Source organism: Dama dama, chromosome 1 (genome assembly GCF_033118175.1).
Source record: "Dama dama isolate Ldn47 chromosome 1, ASM3311817v1, whole genome shotgun sequence".
Classification (NCBI taxonomy): Eukaryota; Metazoa; Chordata; class Mammalia; order Artiodactyla; family Cervidae; genus Dama; species Dama dama.
This window is the reverse complement of record NC_083681.1, coordinates 29,357,790-29,380,884: the sequence shown is the minus strand read 5'-3', so window position 1 is coordinate 29,380,884 and position 23,095 is coordinate 29,357,790. Positions and strand designations below refer to the sequence as shown.

General features: G+C 48.5%; 1 protein-coding gene across 1 annotated transcript in view; it reads left to right on the top strand.

Moving 5' to 3' along the window:
- TMPRSS13 (transmembrane serine protease 13) overlaps positions 1-13,909 on the top strand; it is a 33,112-nt gene extending 19,203 nt beyond the window's left edge. Inside the window, exons 7-13 of the mRNA XM_061129163.1 lie at positions 669-712; positions 1,952-2,114; positions 3,347-3,519; positions 8,972-9,070; positions 11,357-11,499; positions 11,652-11,804; positions 12,468-13,909. Of these exons, the coding sequence (XP_060985146.1) occupies positions 669-712; positions 1,952-2,114; positions 3,347-3,519; positions 8,972-9,070; positions 11,357-11,499; positions 11,652-11,804; positions 12,468-12,494 (802 nt within the window). The 3' untranslated portion in view covers positions 12,495-13,909. The remainder of the gene's footprint in view (positions 1-668; positions 713-1,951; positions 2,115-3,346; positions 3,520-8,971; positions 9,071-11,356; positions 11,500-11,651; positions 11,805-12,467) is intronic.
- Positions 13,910-23,095: the final 9,186 nt, after the last annotated feature.

The window sequence follows — 23,095 nt, the reverse complement described above, 5'->3', positions numbered from 1 at the left end:
GACTGAAAGCCGCTGCAGGGAGGGCGCTTGGGGCAGAGAGGGAGAAACATCCCTGGGGTGGCAGCGGGGAGGGGGAGTGCCAGGTGCAGGCAGTCAGGGGCAGGGAGGCCCATCTGGGGAGCTCTGCCATCTGTCACTCTGCACTGCAGCTGCTCTTGTCCCAATGCCACTGGGTGGAGGGGGATGGGGGGTGCTCCACCAGCTAGCAGTGTTTACCCTGGGGACAGCAGAGAAGAAACAGGCGTGGGGAGGGCAGGAAGGCAAATGAGCTGGCTCCTGGATTCCTGCTTTGTGCCGGGTGGTTCACGTGCTGCACTGCTGGTAGAGTGTTGAGCAAGTGTCAGAGGAGCGTTGGGCCACCTGTTTAGCTGTGGAAAGATGCTGGGATAGTGAAGTCGTGAGTTCAGAAGACATGACCTAGCCAGTATGTGCAACCTGCCACAGAAAAACTGGGAGATGGGGAAGGTGGGGCTGGTTTGCACTAAGCCACCCCTGTTTCTAGAGAAAGAATGGGAAGGGTCTGTCGCACTGAGAGGGAGAAAGGTCAGAATCTCCATCTTCTTGTGTGAAGGAGACAGGATAGAATTTAGCAGGAGCCAATCATGGAAGGCTTCCAGGAGGCGGTGGCTGATGTGCCCTTCTCTCAACTTTTGTATCTCCTCCTGCAGGTCTGATTGCCCTTCCCAGCAGTATGTTTCTCTACAGTGTTCCCGTAAGAAGACACTCTTCCTCATGGATTGTGGCCGGTGTGGGGTGGGAGTCAGGGGACAGAGGGATGGGGTCCTTGTGAGGAAGAGGGCCAGCCCTGGGGGTCGGAGCCAGGAAGAGGGGCTTGAGCAGCAGGCCTGTTTCAGGGCCAGGGTGTCTGTCAGTCACCTGGATAGACACTCTCAGGACAGCATTTCCCCTTCTCCTGACTCTGCTCAGCCCAGCAACCTCACCATTCAAGTGTCCTGGATTCTGGGCAGGGGGCAGAGGATTGGGAGAGCATGTCAGAGCCACCTTAAAGCTCCAGCTTAAATCTCCATATCAGTAGACATGGAGCTAGATCCAGAGCCCAGATTTGTGGAGAGCATTGGTTGCTGAGGCACTATAGCTTTATAAATATGATTGCATTGAATTCTCATGAGGAAGGTGCCATTATTGTCCACTTACTGAAAAGAGACTGAAATGCTTGCCTTAATTAAGGTAAGACATCTGGTAGGTGAAGAGCTGGTATTGAATCGTGGGTCTGACCACAGGGCCCAAACCATTAACCAGTCCACGAGTGCTGTGTTCTCATGATGACCAGGTGGGGTGCCCCATAGCAAGTGGGCACAGTGCTATGGACAGAGCCCCCTCAGACCACCGCTGGCTCTTCACTCTCTCCTCCTTCAAAGGAAAAAGGAAACTCTGTGCATGATTTCAGGGGATGACTCACTCTAGGACATGTTTGGAAATGTTCCCTTGGGGCACAGGGTCCCCAACAGCACTAAATGACCCCCTGAGAAACCATGTGGGCACCAACTACTTGTGCATCATGGGAAGGATTTTACTCCTTCGTTTTGAAACAATCCAAATCACATTGCTCATCAATTCAGAGTTGTGTTAGACTTGGTCTGCTTTCCAAAGCTCCTGACAGCAGCCCTGGGGTTCACCATTGTGACCCTAACACCTGGCACATCACCCAAAGCAGGGGGTACTTAGGATGCATTTGTTGAATTACTGGAACAATAAATGAAAGAGGATATTTCCTAGGATCAGACTTCCTACTGGATGATCCCAGAAAGCTAACCCACCATGTGGGAGCTCTGTGTTGGCAGGAAATAGCTGTGCCAAATCAGAATAAGTTGGCAAAGTGGCCTCCGTGGGTGGGTGGTGCCCTCATGCCTGAGCCTCCCTTGGCCTGGGAACATGGTCGCAGCTCTAAGAAAATCAGACTTCATAGTTCATCTCTTCTGCTTCTCCCCAGACTGTGGACTGAGGGCCATGACCGGGCGGATCGTGGGAGGGGCACTGGCCCCAGAAAGCAAGTGGCCATGGCAAGTTAGCCTGCAGTTTTCCCGCACCCACATTTGTGGGGGCACACTGATCGACGCCCAGTGGATTCTCACCGCCGCCCACTGCTTCTTTATGTAAGTGCCTGAGGGAGCCGTGATGCGACGAGGCTGAGGGTCAGGGCCGCCAGGAAGGGCTGAGGGCAGACTGACTGCTCTCTGTGGAGGAGGACTTTGGTTGTAAGCCTGACCCCGAGGACTGGGCAGCACATGTGTGGTGAGGACCATGATTTGGTCCTGGGAGTGTGAGTTGGGGTTACTTATCCTGAGCCAGTGCAGAGTGAGAAAATACCATTGGTGGCTTCAAAGGAGAGAGAGGGGAAGGTAGACGGGAGGAATTGGGAGCCTGCTCTAAACAACAGGGTGAAATAAAGAGGTTTGGGGCTTGGAGCTGCTTTCAAAACCTGGAAGTTACAGGAGGGGAGCTGGAGACATCGGGAATGCTGCCCCAGGAACTGAGGGATTGGGGCTGTGGGCAGGGCAGTGCAGTCAGCTTTTGACAGCCACCAGCCAGGCTTGTCCTTCGAGTTGGTGACAGGAAAGGGCTGGGAGATGAGGCCTCAAAGGCACTGGCTTCCCCAGCAGTGAGTCTTCAGTGGGCCACTTTGTCCTATCGAAAGCCCCGCTTTTGCTGAGAATACTACCACTGAAATGTGTCCCATCCACCTCATTGGATCCTTGGTGGCATCCAGAGGAGACAGTGGGGCCAGTGGTCCCAGAAGTCGTACTCATCTCCTCCCACTTTCTATTTTTAAAATTTTATTTATTTATTCATTTATAGCTCTGCTGGGTCTTCATTGCTGCATGGGGGCTTTCTCTAGTTTCAGCAAGCCAGGGCTACTCTCTAGTTGTGATGCATGGGCTTCTCGTTGAGGTGGCTTCTCTTGTTGCAGAGCAGTGTTGGGGTTTCAATAGTTGGGGTGCATGGAGTTGTGGTTCCCAGGCTCTAAAGCATAGGCTCAACAGATATGGCACATGGGCTAACTAAGCCCACATGCTCCTCAGCATGTGGGATCTTCCCAGACCAGGGATCGAACCTGTGTCTCCTGCATTGGTGGCTTTACCACTGAGCCACCAAGGAAGCCCCCATTTTCTATTGTAAGGTACAGAACCACCAGTTCAGAGCAGCTTTTTGAAAGTAGAGGATTGTTCTAGACCCCTGGGTAACATAGAGTGCCCCCTCCAGAGGTCATTTCATCCATCCTCCTGCCTCCAAGCTGGTGCTGGGGCTGAAGCTCCTGGTGTGCAGCAGATGTTGCCAGGATCTCTGCCAGGTGGTAACTGGCCCGTGCTCTCTGTGGCTTTGGCAGTACCCGGGAGAAGATCCTGGAGGGCTGGAAGGTGTACGTGGGCACCAACGACCTGCACCACCTGCCCGAGTCAGCCTCTGTCGCCCAGATCATCATCAACAGCAACTACTCGGATGACCAGGATGACTATGACATCGCCCTCATGCGGCTCTCCAAGCCCCTGACCCTGTCCGGTGAGTGAGCCGCCCTGCTCAGCCAGCACCCCTTGGTGCTGAAACTTTGCTGCTAAGAGCAGCATCCACAAACCCATCCCAGGGTCCAGAGCTTCAGCATGGCACATGTCAGTCTTTGAGATCATTTGGTGGAACTCTATCTTACAATTGGGAGAACTGAGACCCAGAGGTTGGAAATAAACTTACCCCAGTGACCCCTCTTCTATTGCAAATTGGTGACAGAGCCAGGGTTTAGGTTCTGGGCTTCATTAAGATAAACAGATCGAGTTGTTTCACTGGTATATCCAACTAAACAGAGGCCAGACACCATGGTAAGTGTTGTACATCTACAATTTCATATACTCCACGACCGGATCCTGTGAAGCAGTTACTATTATTAGCTTCATTTTCCCTTTGAGGAGAAGACCTTTAGAGAGAGATTAATTCCCTGAGGCCATGAAATAATAAGGAGCAGCTTCAGGACTGGGTCCAGGTGGGTCTGCCTCGCAGGCAACGTTCTTCCCACGCTGCTCTGTGCTGGCAAGTTGCCAACACCGAAGCTGCAAACACAAGCAAAATACCTACGCAACCAAACAGCCAACTGCTGCAAGGTTGGAGCTGAGACCTTGAGAACGAAATGGGGCTACAGAAAGGAAATGCTACCGAAATTCTCAGGAGATCAGTTTTTGTTCATTACTTCATCCTCCCATTTGTTCACGTATCAAATACAGTGTATCTACTACCTAGCGGCTCTGCAGTTCCCCAGCAAAGAGAACAAGGCTGATGGCACGCACAAACAGCCGCTTAGAAGCTAGTGATGTGACGTCAGGGGGCCCTGGGGGGGGAGGGCACGGTGGCACAGATGTGGGCACCTAATCAGTCTTGGCAGGCTACAGAGTCTTTTGGAAGACTTGGAGGGCTTTCTGGTTAGTCCAGCCTTTCTGGCGCTATGAGCCTGTGAGCTGGCCTTTCCTAGCACATTAGCTGCGGAGGTGGGGTTGGTCCTGAGTCAGAGCAGTTAGCGTACCAGAGTGGTGTCGGGAGGAGGAGTCCAATTCCCAGCACAAGATCCGGTTGGGTGGGGCCAACCCAGAGCCACGCCCACCTCCGGCCACGCCCACGCTGCGAGCCCTCTCTGCCCTCCGCCTGCCCCTCCCCGCCATTCTTGTCTGTGGAGCCTGGGACTGTGAGCGGAGGGGTGTCCTACTGCCCCTGCCTTGCCCCTCATGCACACGTAAAAGGGGGCAGGCAGCCTGCAGGACCAAAACAGGCCTTCCCGACCTTGTCAAACGCAGACTCCATTTGGCTAACCATCCGGACCTCACTTGCCATCAACCCAACCCCCCATTAATATTATCTGAAATTCCAAATCTAATTAAATAATCTGTAAAATGAAATTTAAGTTATTATAGCATTACATATGCTTTTCAGACTACAGCAGTCCCTCCCTAGAATTCTGATAGCCACCCCTCCCCGCCCCCCACTTCTGCTCAAGCAGCATCTTTGTAGCATCATAAATCACAGCTAGGATTTATGTAGTCCTGTGGTCAGACCATGTGCCCTGATTTTTGGTTTAGAAATCAGAGCAGATTTTCTTAAACTGCCTGATAGGCTGAGCACTTTGAAATCACTGTACTAGCTGAGAAAGCTTGTGAAAACTCACTGATAAATTTAATTACCCCATAAGAAACGCAAGTAGATATATACTAGTGTTAACAGGTTTTTAAGACTGTATGTCTCAAAAATAGGTATAGACTAATTTTCTTTTGCTATACAGTAGGTTCTTGTTTATTTTTAAATTTTATTTTCTAATTGAAGGATAATTGCTTTACTGAATTTTGTTGTTTTCTGTCAAACCTCAACATGAATCAGCTATAAGTATACATATATCCCCTCCCTTTTGAACCTCCCTCCCATCTCCCTCCTCATCCCACTCCTCTAGGTTGATACAGAGCCCCTGTTTGAGTTACCTTAGCCATACAGCAAATTCCCGTTGGCTGTCTATTTTACATATGGTAATATAAGTTTCCATGTTACTCTTTTCATACATCTCACCCTCTCCTCCCCCTCCCCATGTCCATAAGTCTATTCTCTATGTCTGTTTCTCCATTGCTGCCCTGTTAGTAAATTCTTCACTACTGTTTTTCTAGATTCCGTATATATGCCTTAGAATATGATATTTATTTTTCTCTTTCTGACTCACTTCACTCTGTATAATAGATTCTAAGTTCATCCATCTCATTAGAACTGACTCAAAGTCATTCCTTTTTATGGCCGAGTAATATTCCATTGTGTATATGTACCACAACTTCTTTATCCATTCATCTGTTGATGGACATCTAGGTTGCTTCCATCTTCTAGCTATTGTAAATAGTGCTGCAATGCACAATGGGACACATGTGTCTTTTTCAATTTTGGTTTCCTCAGGGTATATGCCTAGGAGTGGGATTGTTGGATCATATGGTGGTTTTATTCCCAGTTTTTTAAGGAACCTCCATACTGTCTTCCATAGTGGCTATATCAATTTACATTACCATCAACAGTGCAAGAACATTCCCTTTTCTCCACACCCTCTCCAGCATTTATTGTTTGTAGACTTTTTGATGATGGCCATTGTGACCAGTGTGAGGTGATATCTCATTGTAGTTTTGATTTGCATTCATTGGAAGGACTGATGCTGAAGCTGAAACTCCAACACTTTGGCCACCTCATGCAAAGAGTTGACTCATTGGAAAAGACCCTGATGCTGGGAGGGATTGGGGGCAGGAGGAGAAGGGGACGACAGAGGATGAGATGGCTGGATGGCATCACCGACTCGATGGGCATGAGTCTGAGTAAACTCCAGGAGTTTGTGATGGACAGGGAGGCCTGGTGTGCTGCGATTCATGGGGTCGCAAAGAGTCGGACACGACTGAACTGAACTGAATAATGAGTGATGTTGAGCATCTTTTCATGTGTTTGTTAGCCATCTGTATGTTTTCTTTGGAGAAATGTCTGTTTAGGTCTTTTCCCCACTTTTTGATTGGGTTGTTTGTTTTTCTGGTATTGAGTGGTATGAGCTGCTTGTATATTTTGGAAATTAACCCTTTGTCAGTTGTTTCATTTGCTATTATTTTCTCTCATTCTGAGGGTTGTCTTTTCACCTTGCTTATAGTTTCCTTTGCTGTGCAAAAGCTTTTAAGTTAATCAGGTCTCACTTGTTTACTTTTATTTTTATTTCCATTACTCTAGGAGGTGAGTCATAGATGATCTTGCTTTGATTTATGTCATTGAGTGTTTTGCCTATGTTTTCCTTTAGAGTTTTATAGTTTCTGGTCTTACATTTAGGTATTTAATAAATTTTGAGTTTATCTTTGTGTATAATGTTAGGAAGTGTTCTAATTTCATTCTTTTACATGTAGCTGTCCAGTTTCCCCAGCACCATTTGTTGAAGAGGCTTTCTTCACCCCATGGTGTATTCTTGCCTCCTTTGTCAAAAATAAGGTACCCATAGGTGCATGGGTTTATTTCTGGGCTTTCTATCTTGTTCCATTGGTCTATATTTCTGTTTTTGTGCCAGTACCATACTGTCTTGATGACTGTGGCTTTGTAGTATAATCTGAAGTCAGGTAGCTTGATTCCTCCTGCTCCATTCTTCTTTCTTTCTCTTTCTTCTTTCTCAAGACTGCTTTGGAAATTCAGGGTCTTTTGTGTTTCCATATGAATTGTGAAATTTTTTATTCTAGTTCTCTGAAAAATGCCATTGGTAATTTGATAGGGATTGCATTGAATCTATAGATTGCATTTGGTAGCATAGTCATTTTCACAATATTGATTCTTCCTACCCAAGAACATGGAATATCTCTCCATCTGTTTATGTCATCTTTGATTTCTTTCATTAGTGTCTTATAATTTTCTCTGTACAGTTCTTTCATCTCCTTAGGTAAGTTTATTCCTAGATATTTAATTCTCTTTGTTGCAATGGTGAATGGGATTGACTCCTTAATTTCTCTTTCTGATTTTTCATTGTTAGTATATAGAAATGCAAGTGATTTCTGTGTATTGATTTTGTATCCTGCAACTTTGCTAATTTCACTGATTAGCTCTAGTAATTTTCTGATACTATCTTTAGGGTTTTCTATGTACAGAATCATGTCATCTGCAAACAGTGAGAGATTTACTTTTTCTTTTCTGATCTGGGTTCATTTTATTTCTTTTCCTTCTCTGATTGTTGTAGCTAGGACTTCCAAAACTATGTTGAATAATAGTGGGGAAGTAGACACCCTTGTCTTGCTCCTGATCTTAGGTGGAATGCTTTCAGAGGCATAGACTATTTTAAGTCATATTTTGTGGTTTTGGTTAGTAATTGGTGCCGTGCTCTCATTTACATTTTATTTGTTTACACTCTAGCAGATAAATGTGTTAGACTCCCAATTTTTTTTTTTTAGACTCCCAATTTATAGGAAAAAATTTTTACATTTATTCCCCCCTCCTTCTCTCTCTCCCCCTCCCTCCCTTCCTCGTTCCCTCCTTCCCTTCCTTTCTTCCTAGGAGCACAATTCTAGGTACAGGAAGCTGCAGCATGCATAACACTGTGAATATCCTCTCTAGGGCTTCCCCAGTGGCTCAGGGGTAAAGAATCTGCCTGTAATGCAGGAGACTTAGGTTTGATCCCTGGGTTGGGAAAATCCCCTGGAGAAGGAAATGGCAACCCACTCCAGTATTCTTGTTTGGGAAATTGCTTGGACACAGGAGCCTGGCGGGCTATAGTCCATATGGTCACAAAAGAGTCAGACTAAGCGACTAAACAACAACAGCAAATATCCTTTCTATCAACTTTTTTCCTCTTGCAAACTGGTCAGTGCTCTAGTCCACAGGGGAGCATTAGTCCTCACAGGGAACTTATGAACTGATGCACAATAGCACCTTCTATACGATTCTGAGTGTGGTAGCGAGTGAGCAGCAGTTTAGTGGGCTGTGCCTCTAGGGATGCACTCTTCCCACTTGGAGAGGTTGTCTCACCCTGGAGGGAGAGTTTCAGGCCCTGGCTAGCCAGGGGTGCCCTCTCCAGACCAAGCAGGACCCACCACTGACACATCATGGCAATAATACCTGGCATTTCGCCGGTGCTGCATCTTGCTCTGGGGGACAGGTGTGGAAGAGACTCAGCGAGGACAGCTGCTCTTGGAGTGGAGACACCCTCAGCCACCCAGTATCAGGTTGGCACAGGGGAGCTCCAAGGCACATGCATATGCCCACATGGCACCCACTGAAAAATCAGAATGTCTGGGGAACTCTGAGAGTACCCTGAAGACTGGAGGGTCAAGATTAAGTGATTGAATTTCTTGCCTGGTCAATTGAAGGCCTTGAAAGATTCAGGAGCACTCTAGGGGGAAGGAGGATGTCCTAGGATGTTGGTACTCCTGTCCCTCCACGCACCCCTCCAAAACCTCCAGCCTCTTCCCTTCACTGATGTCTTGAGGTCTTGTCACAGCTCATGTCCACCCTGCCTGCCTCCCCATGCATGGACAGACCTTCGGCCTCAATGAGATCTGCTGGATCACAGGCTTTGGCAAGACCAAGGAGACAGATGGTGAGAGGCAGATGCTAGACTCTGTGTGTGTGTGTGTGTGTGTGTTTGACTGTATGCATGTGTTTCTTTTCTTTCTTCTTTTATTTGTATTTTTTTGTGGCATTTATTCTCAGGCCATAAGTTTTGTTTCTTCAGTATCTTCTGGGGGTATCTTTTTCTTCTGTACAACCTCCTTTTCTGGTTTAGGAAAATCTGCCCTTTTTTTAGTAAGGATCATCTCCATGTGGCAGGGAGAGCTCATGTATGGGTTGATTCGACCATGAGCTCTGTAAGCCCAGTGCTCCATCTTGGGGGCTTTGCTCATTTGGGTGTGCTCAATGACCAGAGAATCTGTATCTAAACCCTTAAGTTCAGCATTACTCTCTGTATTTTTGAGCACATGCCATAAAAACTCAGCACTCTTCTTGGGCTACCAATCCTTTCCAGCCCCACTGTTTTACCTGAGCACACATATCAGCTCCATTATTGTGACGACAGAATGGAACACACTTCAAAGTGACACCCTTCAGATGCTTGGTGGCTTTTCAGATATGCATACCCTTAATGTCCTGGGCAGTTTCACGAATGTTCTTAGAGTGAACATGAAGATTTGAACCTCTTGATTTGTACAATTTTGTGGCATTTTCTGGATCAAGTGAATAGTGAACCATTTTTAGAGGTCACCTCAGGTTGCTTATCAGAAAAACTATACATGTGTTTCTATGTATGGGATGATATGTAGGGGTATAGAAATGAGGGTCTACCTAGATGAGGGTTTGGGTATATAGATTCATGGGCCTGGATGTGAATGTGTGTATATATACACCTGCATATACATCAAAGCCGGGCTTCCTTGGTGGTTCAGTGGTAAAGAGTCTGCTGGCAATGCAGCACACACAGGTTCAATCCCTGGGTTGGGAACATCCCCTGGAGGAGGGCCTGGCAACCCACTCCAGTATTCTTGCTGGGAATTCTTGCATGGACAGAGGAGCCTGGCGGGCTACAGTCCATAGGGTTGTAAAGAGTTGGACATGACTGAAGTGATAGCACGCATGCAAGTGTGTTATAGGGTGAACACTGGGTTGGGCATTTTGGCCTTATTTGGGGTCCGTGTGCCTGCTGGTGATGATCAGGGGGGCTTTTGGCAGTGGTTACAATGGGACTTAATCAATTTTGGTGGTGGCCTTGGTTCTGGGCTCCTTGTCTGTGGCCTTGGTGCAAAGCCTCGCACCTGTGATCTTGGGATAGGACTCCACAGATATCTTAATAACCTCATCTAGAAAGAGTCAATAGACTAAGCCTAAACCTATAGATGATGAAGAAGTGAAAAAGCAGCAACCACTCATTCTGGCTGGAAGAGGGGGCCCTTTGGTCCTTTTGTGATGTGACCTACTTTGTTTGTGGCTGGGCTGAAACAAGGTTAGCAAGTGGTTTGGTCTTCCCTCACTTCATCATGATTACTGGGCGGCCTTGTCTGGTGTCAGTTCTGTTGGATTGTTGATACTGGGCAGGAAAGCACAGCAGTCAGCTGGCCTTGCCGTCAGGCTCATGAGACTGGCCCCTGCAGGTGTCAAGACCTTGCTCATGGGATGGAGAAGCGACTGGCTGGGGGCAGCCTTGTTCTGATCTTAGCTCTCTAACTGACTAGCTGGGTGACTGTACATGCGTGCTCAGTCACTTCTGTTGTGTCTGACTCTCTGCAGCCCTATGGACTGTAGCCCACCAGGCTCCTCTGTCCATGGGATTCTCCAGGCAAGAATACTGGAGTGGGTTGCCATGCCCTCCTCCAGGGGATCTTCCCAACCCAGGGATCAAACCTGCATCTCTTATGCCTCCTGCATTGGCAGGTGGGTTCTTTATCACTAGGGCCACCTGTGACTGTGGGCAAGTCCTTCTTCAGCCCTAAATTTCTTCTTCTGTAAGTGGATTCATCACACCTGCTTTCCTTAAAGCACATCATTACCAAAAGCAATGAAGTGATCTATTGGGTTGACTGAAAAGTTCTTTCGGGTTTTCCATTCTATCTTTTCTGCTTTGAATACAGAAAAGCATTGTGCATGTGTCAGGCAGCCTGATAGGCTTGTGGGTTTGTCTCTGCATGTGTGTCTCTGTTATGTGTAGTGATTTGTGTTTGGTGTGAGGCTGTATGTGCCCCTGTGTCCTGGGTGGCCCACCATGGGAATGGTTCCCTCCATGCCTGGGAGGTTGCCAGTCTGGGGCCTGGGGTGGGCAGCTGGAAGGCCTCAAAGATGCCCGGAGTCTCACTCCCTTCCCACCCTTTCTCTCCTCTACCCCACCACACTGAAGAGAGGACTTCCCCCTTTCTCCGGGAGGTGCAAGTCAACCTCATTGACTTTAAGAAGTGCAATGACTACTTAGTCTACGACAGCTACCTTACCCCGAGGATGATGTGTGCGGGGGACCTACGAGGAGGCAGAGACTCATGCCAGGTGGGCTTGCCTCTGCGTGGGGCTCAGGTTCTGGGGCCCAGAGGGAAGGGAGGAAGGTTGGGGTGCGGTGGTCAGAGGGAGAGTCGGGGGCCCACCGTTTCCTGCTCAAGGACCACCTTTCCCACCCCACTGACGTGCACGCTCCCTCGCAGGGAGACAGCGGGGGGCCTCTGGTCTGCGAGCAGAACGGCCGCTGGTACCTGGCAGGAGTGACCAGCTGGGGCACGGGCTGCGGCCAGAGGAACAAACCAGGCGTGTACACCAAGGTGACCGAGGTGCTCCCCTGGATATACAGCAAGATGGAGGTGAGGGCCCTGCCGGAGGCGTGGGACCCCCCAAGGTGGGGTGCCTGGAAGTGGGCCTGGCCTTTCCCCAGGGTCTCAGCTGGGTCTCCGCAACCCCCTGCCTCTGGGGGTGTTCAGAAGTTGCCAGGAGAGAACAGGACAGGTGTCAAATGTTGGCCAACCCCAGCTGCCTGGACTTCTTCCCCTCCTTTTCCTCCTGCAAAACACAGCTCAGAGAGCTGGAAAGGGGTGGGGGCTAGGCTGGGGGCCGGCCCCCAGTACTGCTCTCCTCTCCCCCGTGATGACGGAGTTGGGGAGGCCTCCCCTCCTCGGCAGGAGGCTGCGCTCCCAGGAAACTGGGCATCTGGAAGGGGAGGTCTGCCCCACCTCTGCTGACCCAGTCCAGCCCCTGCCTCCCCTGGACCCCCATCCTTCCTGTAGCTGTGCCGGCCCTTCCCTTCTCCACCCAGGCAGTGAGAGCTCGGGTAACGGTGGGGAAGGCCGCTCTGCAAATCCAGGGTGGAGGGTCTCTCAGAAACTGCTTCCATCTTGTCCCCTTGGCCGCCCCACTTCCCTGAGGGACAGTGCCCCGTGACGGCTGGGCTGATTTTAGGCTCTGAGCCCGCATCGCCTCTGTACACACCCAGCCCAGCTTCACACTGTTCTCGCTCTTCTCTTCCTCAGAGGGAGGTGCGCTTCCGGAAATCGTAAACAGCTGTCCTGCGCCATCTCAGAGTCCACCGTGAGGACTCTGACCAAAGGGAATGAGCCATTTGCAACCTCCTCCGGGCTAAAGGCCACCATCATTACTGCCACCTCCACTGTCTGCTGCCTCTGTGAATGCACACGTGTGTGTGCATGTGTGTATGTTTACGTGTGTGTGTCGCTGCTCTTCCAAGGTCCTCAGAAATCAGGAGAGCTGTCAGCTCTTCCCAAACCCCTGGCTGGAAATCACCTGAAGACAACCGTTTGGGCCCCAAGAGGGGTTCCCCAACATGGAAGTGTCCATCACGGATGGAGGAGGCGGAGCCCAGGGATGGTCTGGAAGGCCACGTCAGGAATTCTTGTTTCCCCGACCCTCACTGGAGACTAGTCCAGAACAGGCAGCCCTCTGTGGCCCAGCCATCACCGCCAGCAAGGGACAGTATCAGATTTCACGGAGTGCCTGGACAGCCTCTAGTGGGAAGACATTCCCGTTGACCTTCAGCCCATCCCGCCCCCTCTCAGCCCTCTCGCTGGATGCAGAGAGGGGCTGTGCCCTGGCTGTGCATGCTGACCACTCAGCACAGGGCTTACTGCTTCATTCCGTCACAGGCTGTCGGAGGCAAACTTCATTTCATTTTTATATTCAAGTAACAGAAGTAAATGTATTATTTAAAGATTCTCCCAAAATTCCAGGAGCCAAGAGAGCTAGTCACTCAATCGCCCCAAGAACTCTGAGGGGCTCCTGGCAGCTGTGTCCCCCTGGCATCCCGTGGAATGCTCTCGGCCTCAAGGGGCCAGATGAAGGGGCCCTTTGAGATACTCAGGGAAGCAGATCCATCACCAAGACTGCCACACTGCTGCTGCACCTGGGGGCTACAGGAGCACGAGGGAACCGAGGCTGCTTCTCTGTTGGCCCCAGAGCCTGGGACAGTCCAGGCGGACGGGCATCTCTGGTACACAGGGATGTCCTGGGACTTTGGAATTTCTTCTCAGCTTTCCCCATCTTTCACCTTCTCAGGGACAAGTGTTGCCGTGAAAACTGCCTCAGAGAGAAAGCTGACTCTGTCCCCAGGCTGCCTCCAAACTGCTCTTCTGAAGGATCCGAGTTGCCCCTCCTGTGGGGCATCAGTGAGTCTGACCTCTGAGTCAGCTGAAGTCCCGGATCGTCTGCATCCTTTTCTCTGGGGCACTTGGTTCTCCCACTGTCTCCTACCTTCCTTGGGTCTATCTGATGTTGCTGTGACTCCTAGAAGCGGAGTCCAAGCAGATCAGCCCAGCCCAGCTAAGGCAGGTGGCAGCTTGGGGGATAGACTGTTCTGGAACAGCAGCTGGGATTGGCTATCATGGCTCAGAAGGTTCTGAGGGGGCTGGTGATGTGTCATCAAGGCTGAGGTTGGGAACAGCAGTGTTCATGTCCATAGCACCCCAGCAGTGATCTTCAACAATAAAAACTATGTGACCTGAAAGATTTGTTATTGGAGGTTTCAGTGGTACCCTTGGTAGAAAACTGAGGCTGTCTACCCAGATGCCCAGGCATCCTCAGTTTGGTTCTTAGTTTTGGTTCCTCAGCTTTGGGTTCTGCTCATTTAATCATATGATTCGTTTATTTATTCATTTACCCACCACACTGGTGCCTGCCCTGTACCAGGAACTTGTACCAGGCCCAGGAGGTAGAAAAACAACAGTGGTCCTCAGGAACTCAAGGTCATGACCCAGTGTGATGGAAGCTGTGATTCAGTGTGGGTACTGTGCTTGGAACACAGCCCGCAGCCTCACCTAGAGAGGTCAGGGAAGGCTTCCCAGAGGAGGTGAGGTTTGAAATAAGTCTTAAAGAGTATGTGAGTCTCCCCCAAGCAGATGGGTGGGGGAAGAGCAGTCCAGCAGTCCTTTTTGCCTCCTTCCTCTTTCTCTACCTCTGACTTTGCCAGCTCAGCAAAAGGCATGTTTACGAAGAAGCCCCAGTGCTTACTCAACTGTTTCCAAGAGAATTGGATGGGTGGTTCCATTGGCCTCTTCTGAAAGATCTAGTCCTTCTTGCTCCATACTTACTTTTCCTGCATTTAATATATTGATCTCTTTCATATTGTTGACCTCATTTAATATTATGTTCCCACGATGAATGCCCAGCACCCACACCACCCCCACTACACACAGTCGTGCCCCTAGCCATGAGCACAGAATTCTCCCAAGCCTGCCCCCATGGGCCTGGCCTTTGGACCCCTCCAGAGTGTTTAATTCCCTCCCCCCCAACCCCACCCCCATCAATGCAAGGGCAAATCCTTCCTCCAGTTATTTTCTCGCTCCATCTGCATGACAAAGCACGAGGAGGGGGCATGTGCCAGGCTCACTGGATGAGCAGTGGGGGTAACACAACTGCTGTCACAGAGCCCACAATTTCCCGTGGTCTCAGTGGCTTCACCCAATCAAAGTTTATGTCTCATCTTTCGAAGGGTCCAATGAGGATGTCTAGCCAACAGGAGACTTGCTTCCACGTGATTTTTCAGGGACTCAGACTTTTTTCAGCCTAGTGACTTTGTCATCTGCTTCCAGTGAGAGGACAGAAGAAAGAAAACATGAAGGCAGATCCATTTCTTAAATGCTCTGACTCAGACGTGATCCATAGCACTTCACTCATATTTTATGGTTGTCCATATGTCATGTGGCACCAACTAGATCAACTGGGAAAGGCCCTAAGAAAAGCGGTCCTGGGCAGTTCCCAGGCAGGAGTGAACACTTGTTTTGGAGGAAAACCAGCCATCTCTGTCTCCCAGAGGAAGCTGGTCAGATCCCAGAAGCCAGGCCTTGGGGCAGAGAGTTAGGGCTTAGGCCATTTCTGAGCAACTGAACAAGGCGTGTGCATGTTTGGGGGAGGTAGGAGAAAAAGCAATCTCTAGATGGGAAAAATAAAAGTATTCCCTAGGCCCAGGACATCTATAAAGGCTATAAAAATCATAAGGACTTCCCTTGTGGTGCAGTGGATAGGAATCCGCCTGCCAATGCAGGGGACACAGGTTTGATCCCTGGTCCAGGAAGATTCCACATGCTGCAGAGCAACCAAGCCCAAGCACCACAACTGCTGAGCCCAAGTGCTGCAACTGCTGAAGCTCTCTAACCTAGAGCCTGTGCTCCGCAACAAGGGAAGCCACCGCACCGTGACAAAGAGGAGCCCCCGCTCACTGCAACTAGATAAAACCCATGTGCGGCAACGGAGTCCCAGTGCAACAAAAGATAAAAATAAAGAATTAAGGAAGAGGCTGGGAGAGCCTCGGAATTTCCCAGCTAGACTAAGATACCTTAGCCGTGTCGTGCTGTGTGCTAGTCGCTTCAGTTGTTGTCCGACCCTTTGCGACCCCGTGGACTGGAGCCCTCCAGGCTCCTCTGTTGATGGAATTTTCCAGGCAAGAACACTGGAGTGGGTTGCCAAGCCCTCCTCCAAGGGATCTTCCCAACCCAAGGACTGAACCCATGTCTCTTAAGTCTCCTGCATTGGCAGGTGGGTTCTTTACCACTAGTGCCACCTGGAAAGCCAAAGTACCTTAGATATATATATATATAAAAGAAAAAACTCATGGAGGGTGGGTGATGGGACTTCCCAAATTGATCCAGAATTTCCAGGGAGATGGGTGTGTGTACTGAGGGGAGGGTTTGCTGGCAACACTGTCCTATGTTCACTGGGTCCCAGGCATTCTCCAGGCACCAGTAAAACTCTCTGGCTTTGTCAGCTCTGTTGACGGCTGAATTTCCCTGCGGAGAGGGGCAGGGTCAAGTGAATGCGTTGGGAATGGAGCAGATGGAGATGACACTTTGGAGGAGGAGCCAGTTACAGCCTCGCTGCCCATCCAGCTGCCTCTGGGGTTTGGTTAGATTCCTAAGAGCTATTGTTGCCTATAATTGCTCAGCCAATGTTCTGATGAAATTGGAAGGACGTTGGGAGATGCACATGGAGAGCTCCTCGTAATGACAATGAGGAGGATAATGACAAGAACAGCTAGCCTTTGCTGAATGTCTGCTGTGTGCCAGATTCTGTGCAACACTTGGTGTGTATTATCTCCTGTGAGCTTGGAGCAGGCATTTTATGGCCTCTGTTTTACGGATGAGGAAACGGGGCCAAGAGAAGTGAGATAAGCTTCCCCCAGACTAACAGCTGCTAAGTGGCAGAGCTGGACTTTGAATCCAGGCTGTCTGATGTTAAAAGCTGTTTTAAAAAACAGGTGGAGTCTTCCTAGCTGCCCCCTCCTGGGGTCTGCCATCTGGCTCTGCAGATCTTTCTGTTCTCCACCAGGCTTCCGCTTTGCGAGGGGTAGGGTGGGCAATACCCCGGGAGGATGGGCACATCCCTCAGAGCGCCACATGACCAGAACTTAGAGCAGGCAGTTTCTAGAACCCAGGACAAAAGATTCATGGATGGGCGGAGGCCCCCTGGCACCTCCCACACCCCCAGTCCCCAAGGGGATGGTTTCCCTCTGATTCCATGACACGCCACAGCTCCAGGATGCCTCCACGTCTCCTCGATGTGTGTGGGTGACTCCAAGAAGCGCGTGCCACTCATTCCCTACCTCCTCTGCTCTGGCTCAGGCTTCCTGTTCCCTGACACTGCCACCCATCCAGGGAGCAAGCTCCATACTGGTCCTACAGCGGACCCACCCAGGGAACATGGAGGGCCACGCTCTGGAGATAAGCAGCTGGAATGGCCCAGGCAGGAGGCTTTATTAGATGAGTCCTTTGAGAAAGGAGGAGCACAGCTTGGCCTTTGGTCCTCCACACTCAGTTCCTGCCAGCGAGGTCAGTGGATATGACAAACCGTCTCCTTTGTCTAAGCCCCAAGTCCCAGAAGTTCTTCACTTTTCAAATGAGGAAGAAGCCCAGAATCCTCTTTGAATGTTGTTGCTGTTGTTCTTTAGTCGCTAAGTCATGTCTGGTCCTACTGACTCTTTTGCCACCCCACGGAGTGTAGCCCGACAGGCTCCTCTGTCCATGGGGTTTCTCAGGCAAGAACACTGGAGTGGGTTGCCATTTCCTCCTACAGCGGATCTTCCCAACTCAGAGACTGAACGCACATCTCCTACATTGGCAGGAGGATTCTTTACCACTGAGCCACCAGGAAAGCCCCTTCTTGGAATAATTCCTCCTAATTATGCTATGTTGCAGTGGAGAGAACCTTGGAGCTGGAAACCAACCACCTGGAGGTACAAATCCCTCCAGGTACCTCCAGGCTTGGCCACTTGTTTGGCTCTGGTCTTGGGCAAGCCGATTTCTGTTTCCTCATATGTGACATGGGTGTATCCGGCCCACACGTTGGTGCAGGATGAAGTGGGAGGATGCATGTAAACACACAGGGCAAAGTGATTGGCATATTATGATCTCTCAACAAATGTCAAATTTGAAACAAAAAGGACAGATCTTTCACCTCATATCCCTCCACCCAACAAGTGTCATGCTGCTGCTGCTGCTGCTAAGTCGCTTCAGTCGTGTCTGACTCTGTGCGACCCCACAGACGGCAGCCCACCAGGCTCCCCCATCCCTGGGACTCTCCAGGCAAGAACACTGGAGTTGGTTGTCATTTCCTTCTCCAGTGCATGAAAGTGAAAAGTGAAAGTGAAGTCGCTCAGTCGTGTCTGACTCTTAGCAACCCCATGGACTGAAGCCTACCAGGCTCCTCCATCCATGGGATTTTCTAGGCAAGGGTACTGGAGTCATAGGAGAGGGAAATTTGACTCTATCTTCAGGGTTTAGGAAGTTTCCTCTTAGTCTCCTAACAATGGCCTGATCTTCCAAGCAGATGAGACTACCACCTGGGGTAGATGCCCTCCTCTACTGGTGGCTTCTCTGAGCCATGGCAACTCACTGAATTGGGCTCACCCAGCTCTCTCATTCACTGATGGAACCAGGATGGCTTCCTGTCCCTGGTCCTGCCCTGGTGGCATCTGACTGCTCAGCCAAAGAAGCTGACAATTCAGGGCCGTGAGGGGACACACATCTTTGTTCCTGGTGGACTGATTCATCCATGGCCATCTGGCTCCTACCCCGTCACGTCACGTGAATCGCCACGTTGCCAAATCCAATGGAAACTTTTTCAGTCCTCATCTTACCGGAGCTCTGAAGCTGCAGCATTTCCCTCTCGAGTACTTCCTACTTTGTGAAATTGCTTCAGCTTCTGCAGCATCAATCTCTCCCAGTTCCCCTCCTGACCCTCTGGCTGCCCCTTCTGTCTTCCATAAACTGTATTAATGGTGTCCCTAGGACACCAGCTCTCTTCTCGGGGTATATACTCACCCTGGATTTTCTAACCAATATCAGTGGAGCCAGTAGGAATTTGCTCCACATCATTAAAGTACAAGAAATGTCATCTTTCTTTTTAAAACCAGATTAAAATCTGACTTTGAACTGCCTCATCCTGGCTGGAAAACATCTCTCATCATGTTCTTCCCCCAGAAGCTCAGCCCCAGGAGAGCCTGTCCACCATGCTCGTGGTGGAGTTCCCAGTCTGCAGCCATCACAGGTCCCCTTAGGGGATTACAGGTAAAAGGAGTAGCTCACAAACCCGCTGCCCTCTGTACCCCTAGGCTCAGGAGCCCCACTCTCCCTGGGTCAATCTCAGGCTGCTCTCCACTCTTCAACCCCCAAAGCCCTTCTCTCCTTGCAGACAGCTCAGACCTGTCTCTGTCACTTAAAAAAAAAAAATCATTCAAGTGTTTGTTTTTGGCTGTGCTGGATGGGCTTTCTCTAGTTATGATGGGTGGACTCCTCTCCAGTTGTGGTGTGCGGGCTTCTCATCGCTGTGGTTTCTCTTTGCGGAGCACAGGCTCTAGGCACAGGCGTCAGAATTTGCGGCACACAGACTCCAGAGTGCAATCTCAGTAGTTGTGGTTGTCCCAAGGTAGTTAGTTGCCCCAAGGCATGTGGGATCTTCCTGGACCAGGAATCAAGCTCATGTTCCCTGCATTGGTAGGCGGATTCTTAACCACTTGACCACAAGGGAAGTCCAGGCCTGTCTCTTTTATGTACACCACCAGTGTGTCGGAATTTTTTGACCTATGACAAAGGCAAATCATTTCTCTTTAGGGGAAAAGCCATTCTTTCTTGATGAGATCATGGCAGAAATCAAGATCACCACAGATCTCAATGATGGTATACAGATTATCATGTGAACCTAAGTTTTCATTCTCTACGATAAATTACCCTAGGTGACATCATGGTTGCACGCATGCATGCATGCCAAGTCGCTTCAGTCTTGTCTGACTCTTTGCGACCTTACAGACTGTAAGGAGCCTGCCAGGCTCCTCTGTCCATGGGATTCTCCAGGCAAGAATACTGGAGTAGGTTGCCTTGCTTTCCTCCAGGAGATCTTCCTGAACTAGGGATCAAACTTGCATCTCTTATGTTTCCTGCATTGGCAGCTGGGTTCTTTACCACGAGCGCCACCTGGGAAGCCTGACATTATGGTTATCTTTTATTTGTTGTTGTTGTTGTCTTTAATTTAATATCTAAATAGATACCATATTCTTCTATGATTACAATATGGAAATGTCTATGAACAAAATAGATAAACTTTTTGTCATATGCTGAGGAAAGAACGGTGGTAGTAAGATTCATCCATAGTTTTAGCAGCAGCATCAACGCAGCCGGAGTATGGTCAGTATTTGGGGACAGAGGTAAATATCCGCAATCCGTGCATATCTTTGATTTCTTCTTTTAGTGCCTGATTAACCATCTGGTGCTGCTGAACAATTCTCTTCTCTTTAAATTCTTCTGATTGAATTTTAATTTCATACATTGCCCCACAGCCTCCTGAAATGTCAGTGACTTTGATAGCTGTAGCTCAAGGAAACTTTTCTTTGTGAATTTGGGTCACTGTGAGCTCTCCCTCAGTCTGTGAGGCAAATACGCTCTGGGCCCAGTGGCGGGTTCCGCGAAGATGCGGCCGGGCTCCACGCAGCCACGCCCGGCCGATGCGGTCCGCCGTCCGAGGTCGCCGCCCATTATGGTTATCGTATGTTTAACTCTGTAAGAAGCTACCAGGCTGTTTTCAGGGGGCTGTACCTTTTTACATTCCCACCTGCTGCGTGAGAGTTCTAGTTGCTCCATGTATAAAATAGGTAACTAACGAGAATCTACTGTATAACACGGGGAACTCTACCCAGTTCTCTGCGGTGACCTAAAAGGGGGGAAATCCAAGGGAGAAGAGAGGTATGCATATATGTGGTTCATTCACTTCATTGTACAGCCGAAACTAAACCAACACTGTAAAGCAATTATACTCCAATAAAAAAGAGAGAGTTCTAGTTTCTCTGTATCCTCTCCAGTTATTGGTATTGTCAGTATTTTTTATTGCAGCTCTTCTAATAGGTGTGCAATGGCATCTCATTGTGGTTTTAACTTGCATTTCTCTGATGACTAATGATATTGAGCATGTTTTTATGTGTTATTTGTCATCTACCTATCGTCTTCAGTGAAATTCCTGTTCAGATCCTTTGCCTGTTTGTTGGTTTGTTTCTTATTGTTGAGTTTTGAGAGTTCTTTTCTTTTTAAAGATTTATGTATTTATCTTTTTTTTTTGGCCATGCCAGGCAGCATGTGGGATCTTAGTTCCCTGACCAGGGATCCGACCCGCGTCCCCTGGACAGGCAGCTCAGAGTCTTAAGCATTGAACTACTAGGGAAGTCCTGAGCGTTCTTTACATAGTTCAAATACTAGTCTTTGCTGAATATATGATCTGTAAATATTTTCTCCGCATATGACCAGCCTTTTTGTTCTCTTAATTGTGTCGTTACAAAACAAGTTTTTAATTTGGTGAATTCCAATTTATCAGGTTTTTTTTTTTTTATAGGACTGTGCTAAGAACTCTGCCAAATCCAAGTGCAAGAAGATCTTTTACTGATATTTTCTCTTAAGAATTTTGTTTGAAATTTTACACTTGAACCCGAGAAGCATTTGGAGTTACTTTTTGGATATCATTGAGTTATAGATTGAGGTCTACTTTTTTGTTTGTTTGTTTCTTTGTTTGCAAATGAATGCCAGGTTGTTCTAGCATCTTTTGTTGAAAAGACTGTACTTTTCCTATCCAATTGTCTTTGCATTTTGTAAAAAATCAATGGAGCATGTTTGTGCAGGTGTATTTATAGACTTTATTCTGTTCTGTTGATCTATGTGTCTGAAAGTGAAAGTCACTCACTTGTGTCTGACTCTTTGCGACCCCATGGACAATACCGTCCATGGAATTCTCCAGGCTAGAATACTGGAGTGGGTAGCCTTTCCCTTCTCCAGGGGATCTTCCCAACCCAGGGATCGAACCCAGGTCTCCCGTATTGCAGGCGGATTCTTTACCAGCTGAGCCACAAGGGAAGCCCAAGAATACTAGAGTGGGTAGCCTATCCCTTCTCCAGCGTATCTTCCTGACCCAGGAATCGAACCAGGGTCTCCTGCATTGCAGGTGGATTCTTTACCAACTGAGCCATCAGGGAAACCCCGATCTATGTGTCTATCCTTGACCAGTGCCACCCTGTCTTATAGTAAGTCTTGGGCTTCCCAGGTGACTCAGTGGTAAGGAATCTGCCTGCTAATGAAGGAGACATGGGTTCGATCCCTGGGTCAGGAAGACCCCCTGGAGAAGGAAATGGCAATCCACTCCAGTATTCTTACCTGAAAAATCCCATGGACTGGCCAGCTACAGTCCATGGGATCATGAAAGAGTCAGACACAACTGAGTGACTCAACAGCAGGAACATAGTATGTCTTACAGCTGGCAGGATGAGTCTTCCAAGTCTGTTCTTTTTCAACATCATTTTGGTTATTCTAGTTCTTTACATTTCCATAGAAGTTTTAGAACCAGTTTGCTTAGATCTATAAAGAAGCCTGTTGGAATTTCGATTGTGATTGTGTAAATCTACAATCAACTGGGAGAGAATTAACATGTTAACCACTGAGTCTTCCAAACCATGAACATGACGTGTCTATCCATTTATTTAGATTTTCCTTGATTTCCTTCATCTAGATTTTTTTAGTTTTTAGCATACAGATCCTGTTCCCATTTCATTATATTTATAACTAAGTAATTAAATATTAATGAAAACAATGTTTTCACTGAAATAATATTTTTAAACAAAAGAGAGGGAGATGAGTGACATTGTTTTACATTTTTGCAACTGTTTTTAATGTCTGGCTTAATGAAAGAGCTGGGTTCTCATTCTTCCTTCAGTGTTCAGTCTGTTGTGATATGCTGTTTTGGTTGAAATACACAAAGAAAATTCAATATTATACAAATATAGAGTTGGAAAGTGGAAATATATTTTATTAGCCTTTCAGATAATTATGAATACTTTTGATAGTGTACTCAGACTTGACAAGTGGCAGTTTCTTAAAGGTCAGCTGCAATGTGGAATCGAAAATGTCAATGAACTTTTTTACTCAGTTACTTTAAAATCTCTGGTCTATGCTGCACTCTGAATGGGTCTTTTGTAGTTGTTTAGTCACTCAGTTGTGTCCAACTCTTTGTGACCCCATGGACTGTAGCCCACCAGGCTCTTCTCTCCATGCAATTCTCCAGGCAAGAATATTAGAGTGGATTGCCACTTCCTTCCCCAGGGAATCTTCCTGACCCAGGGATCGAA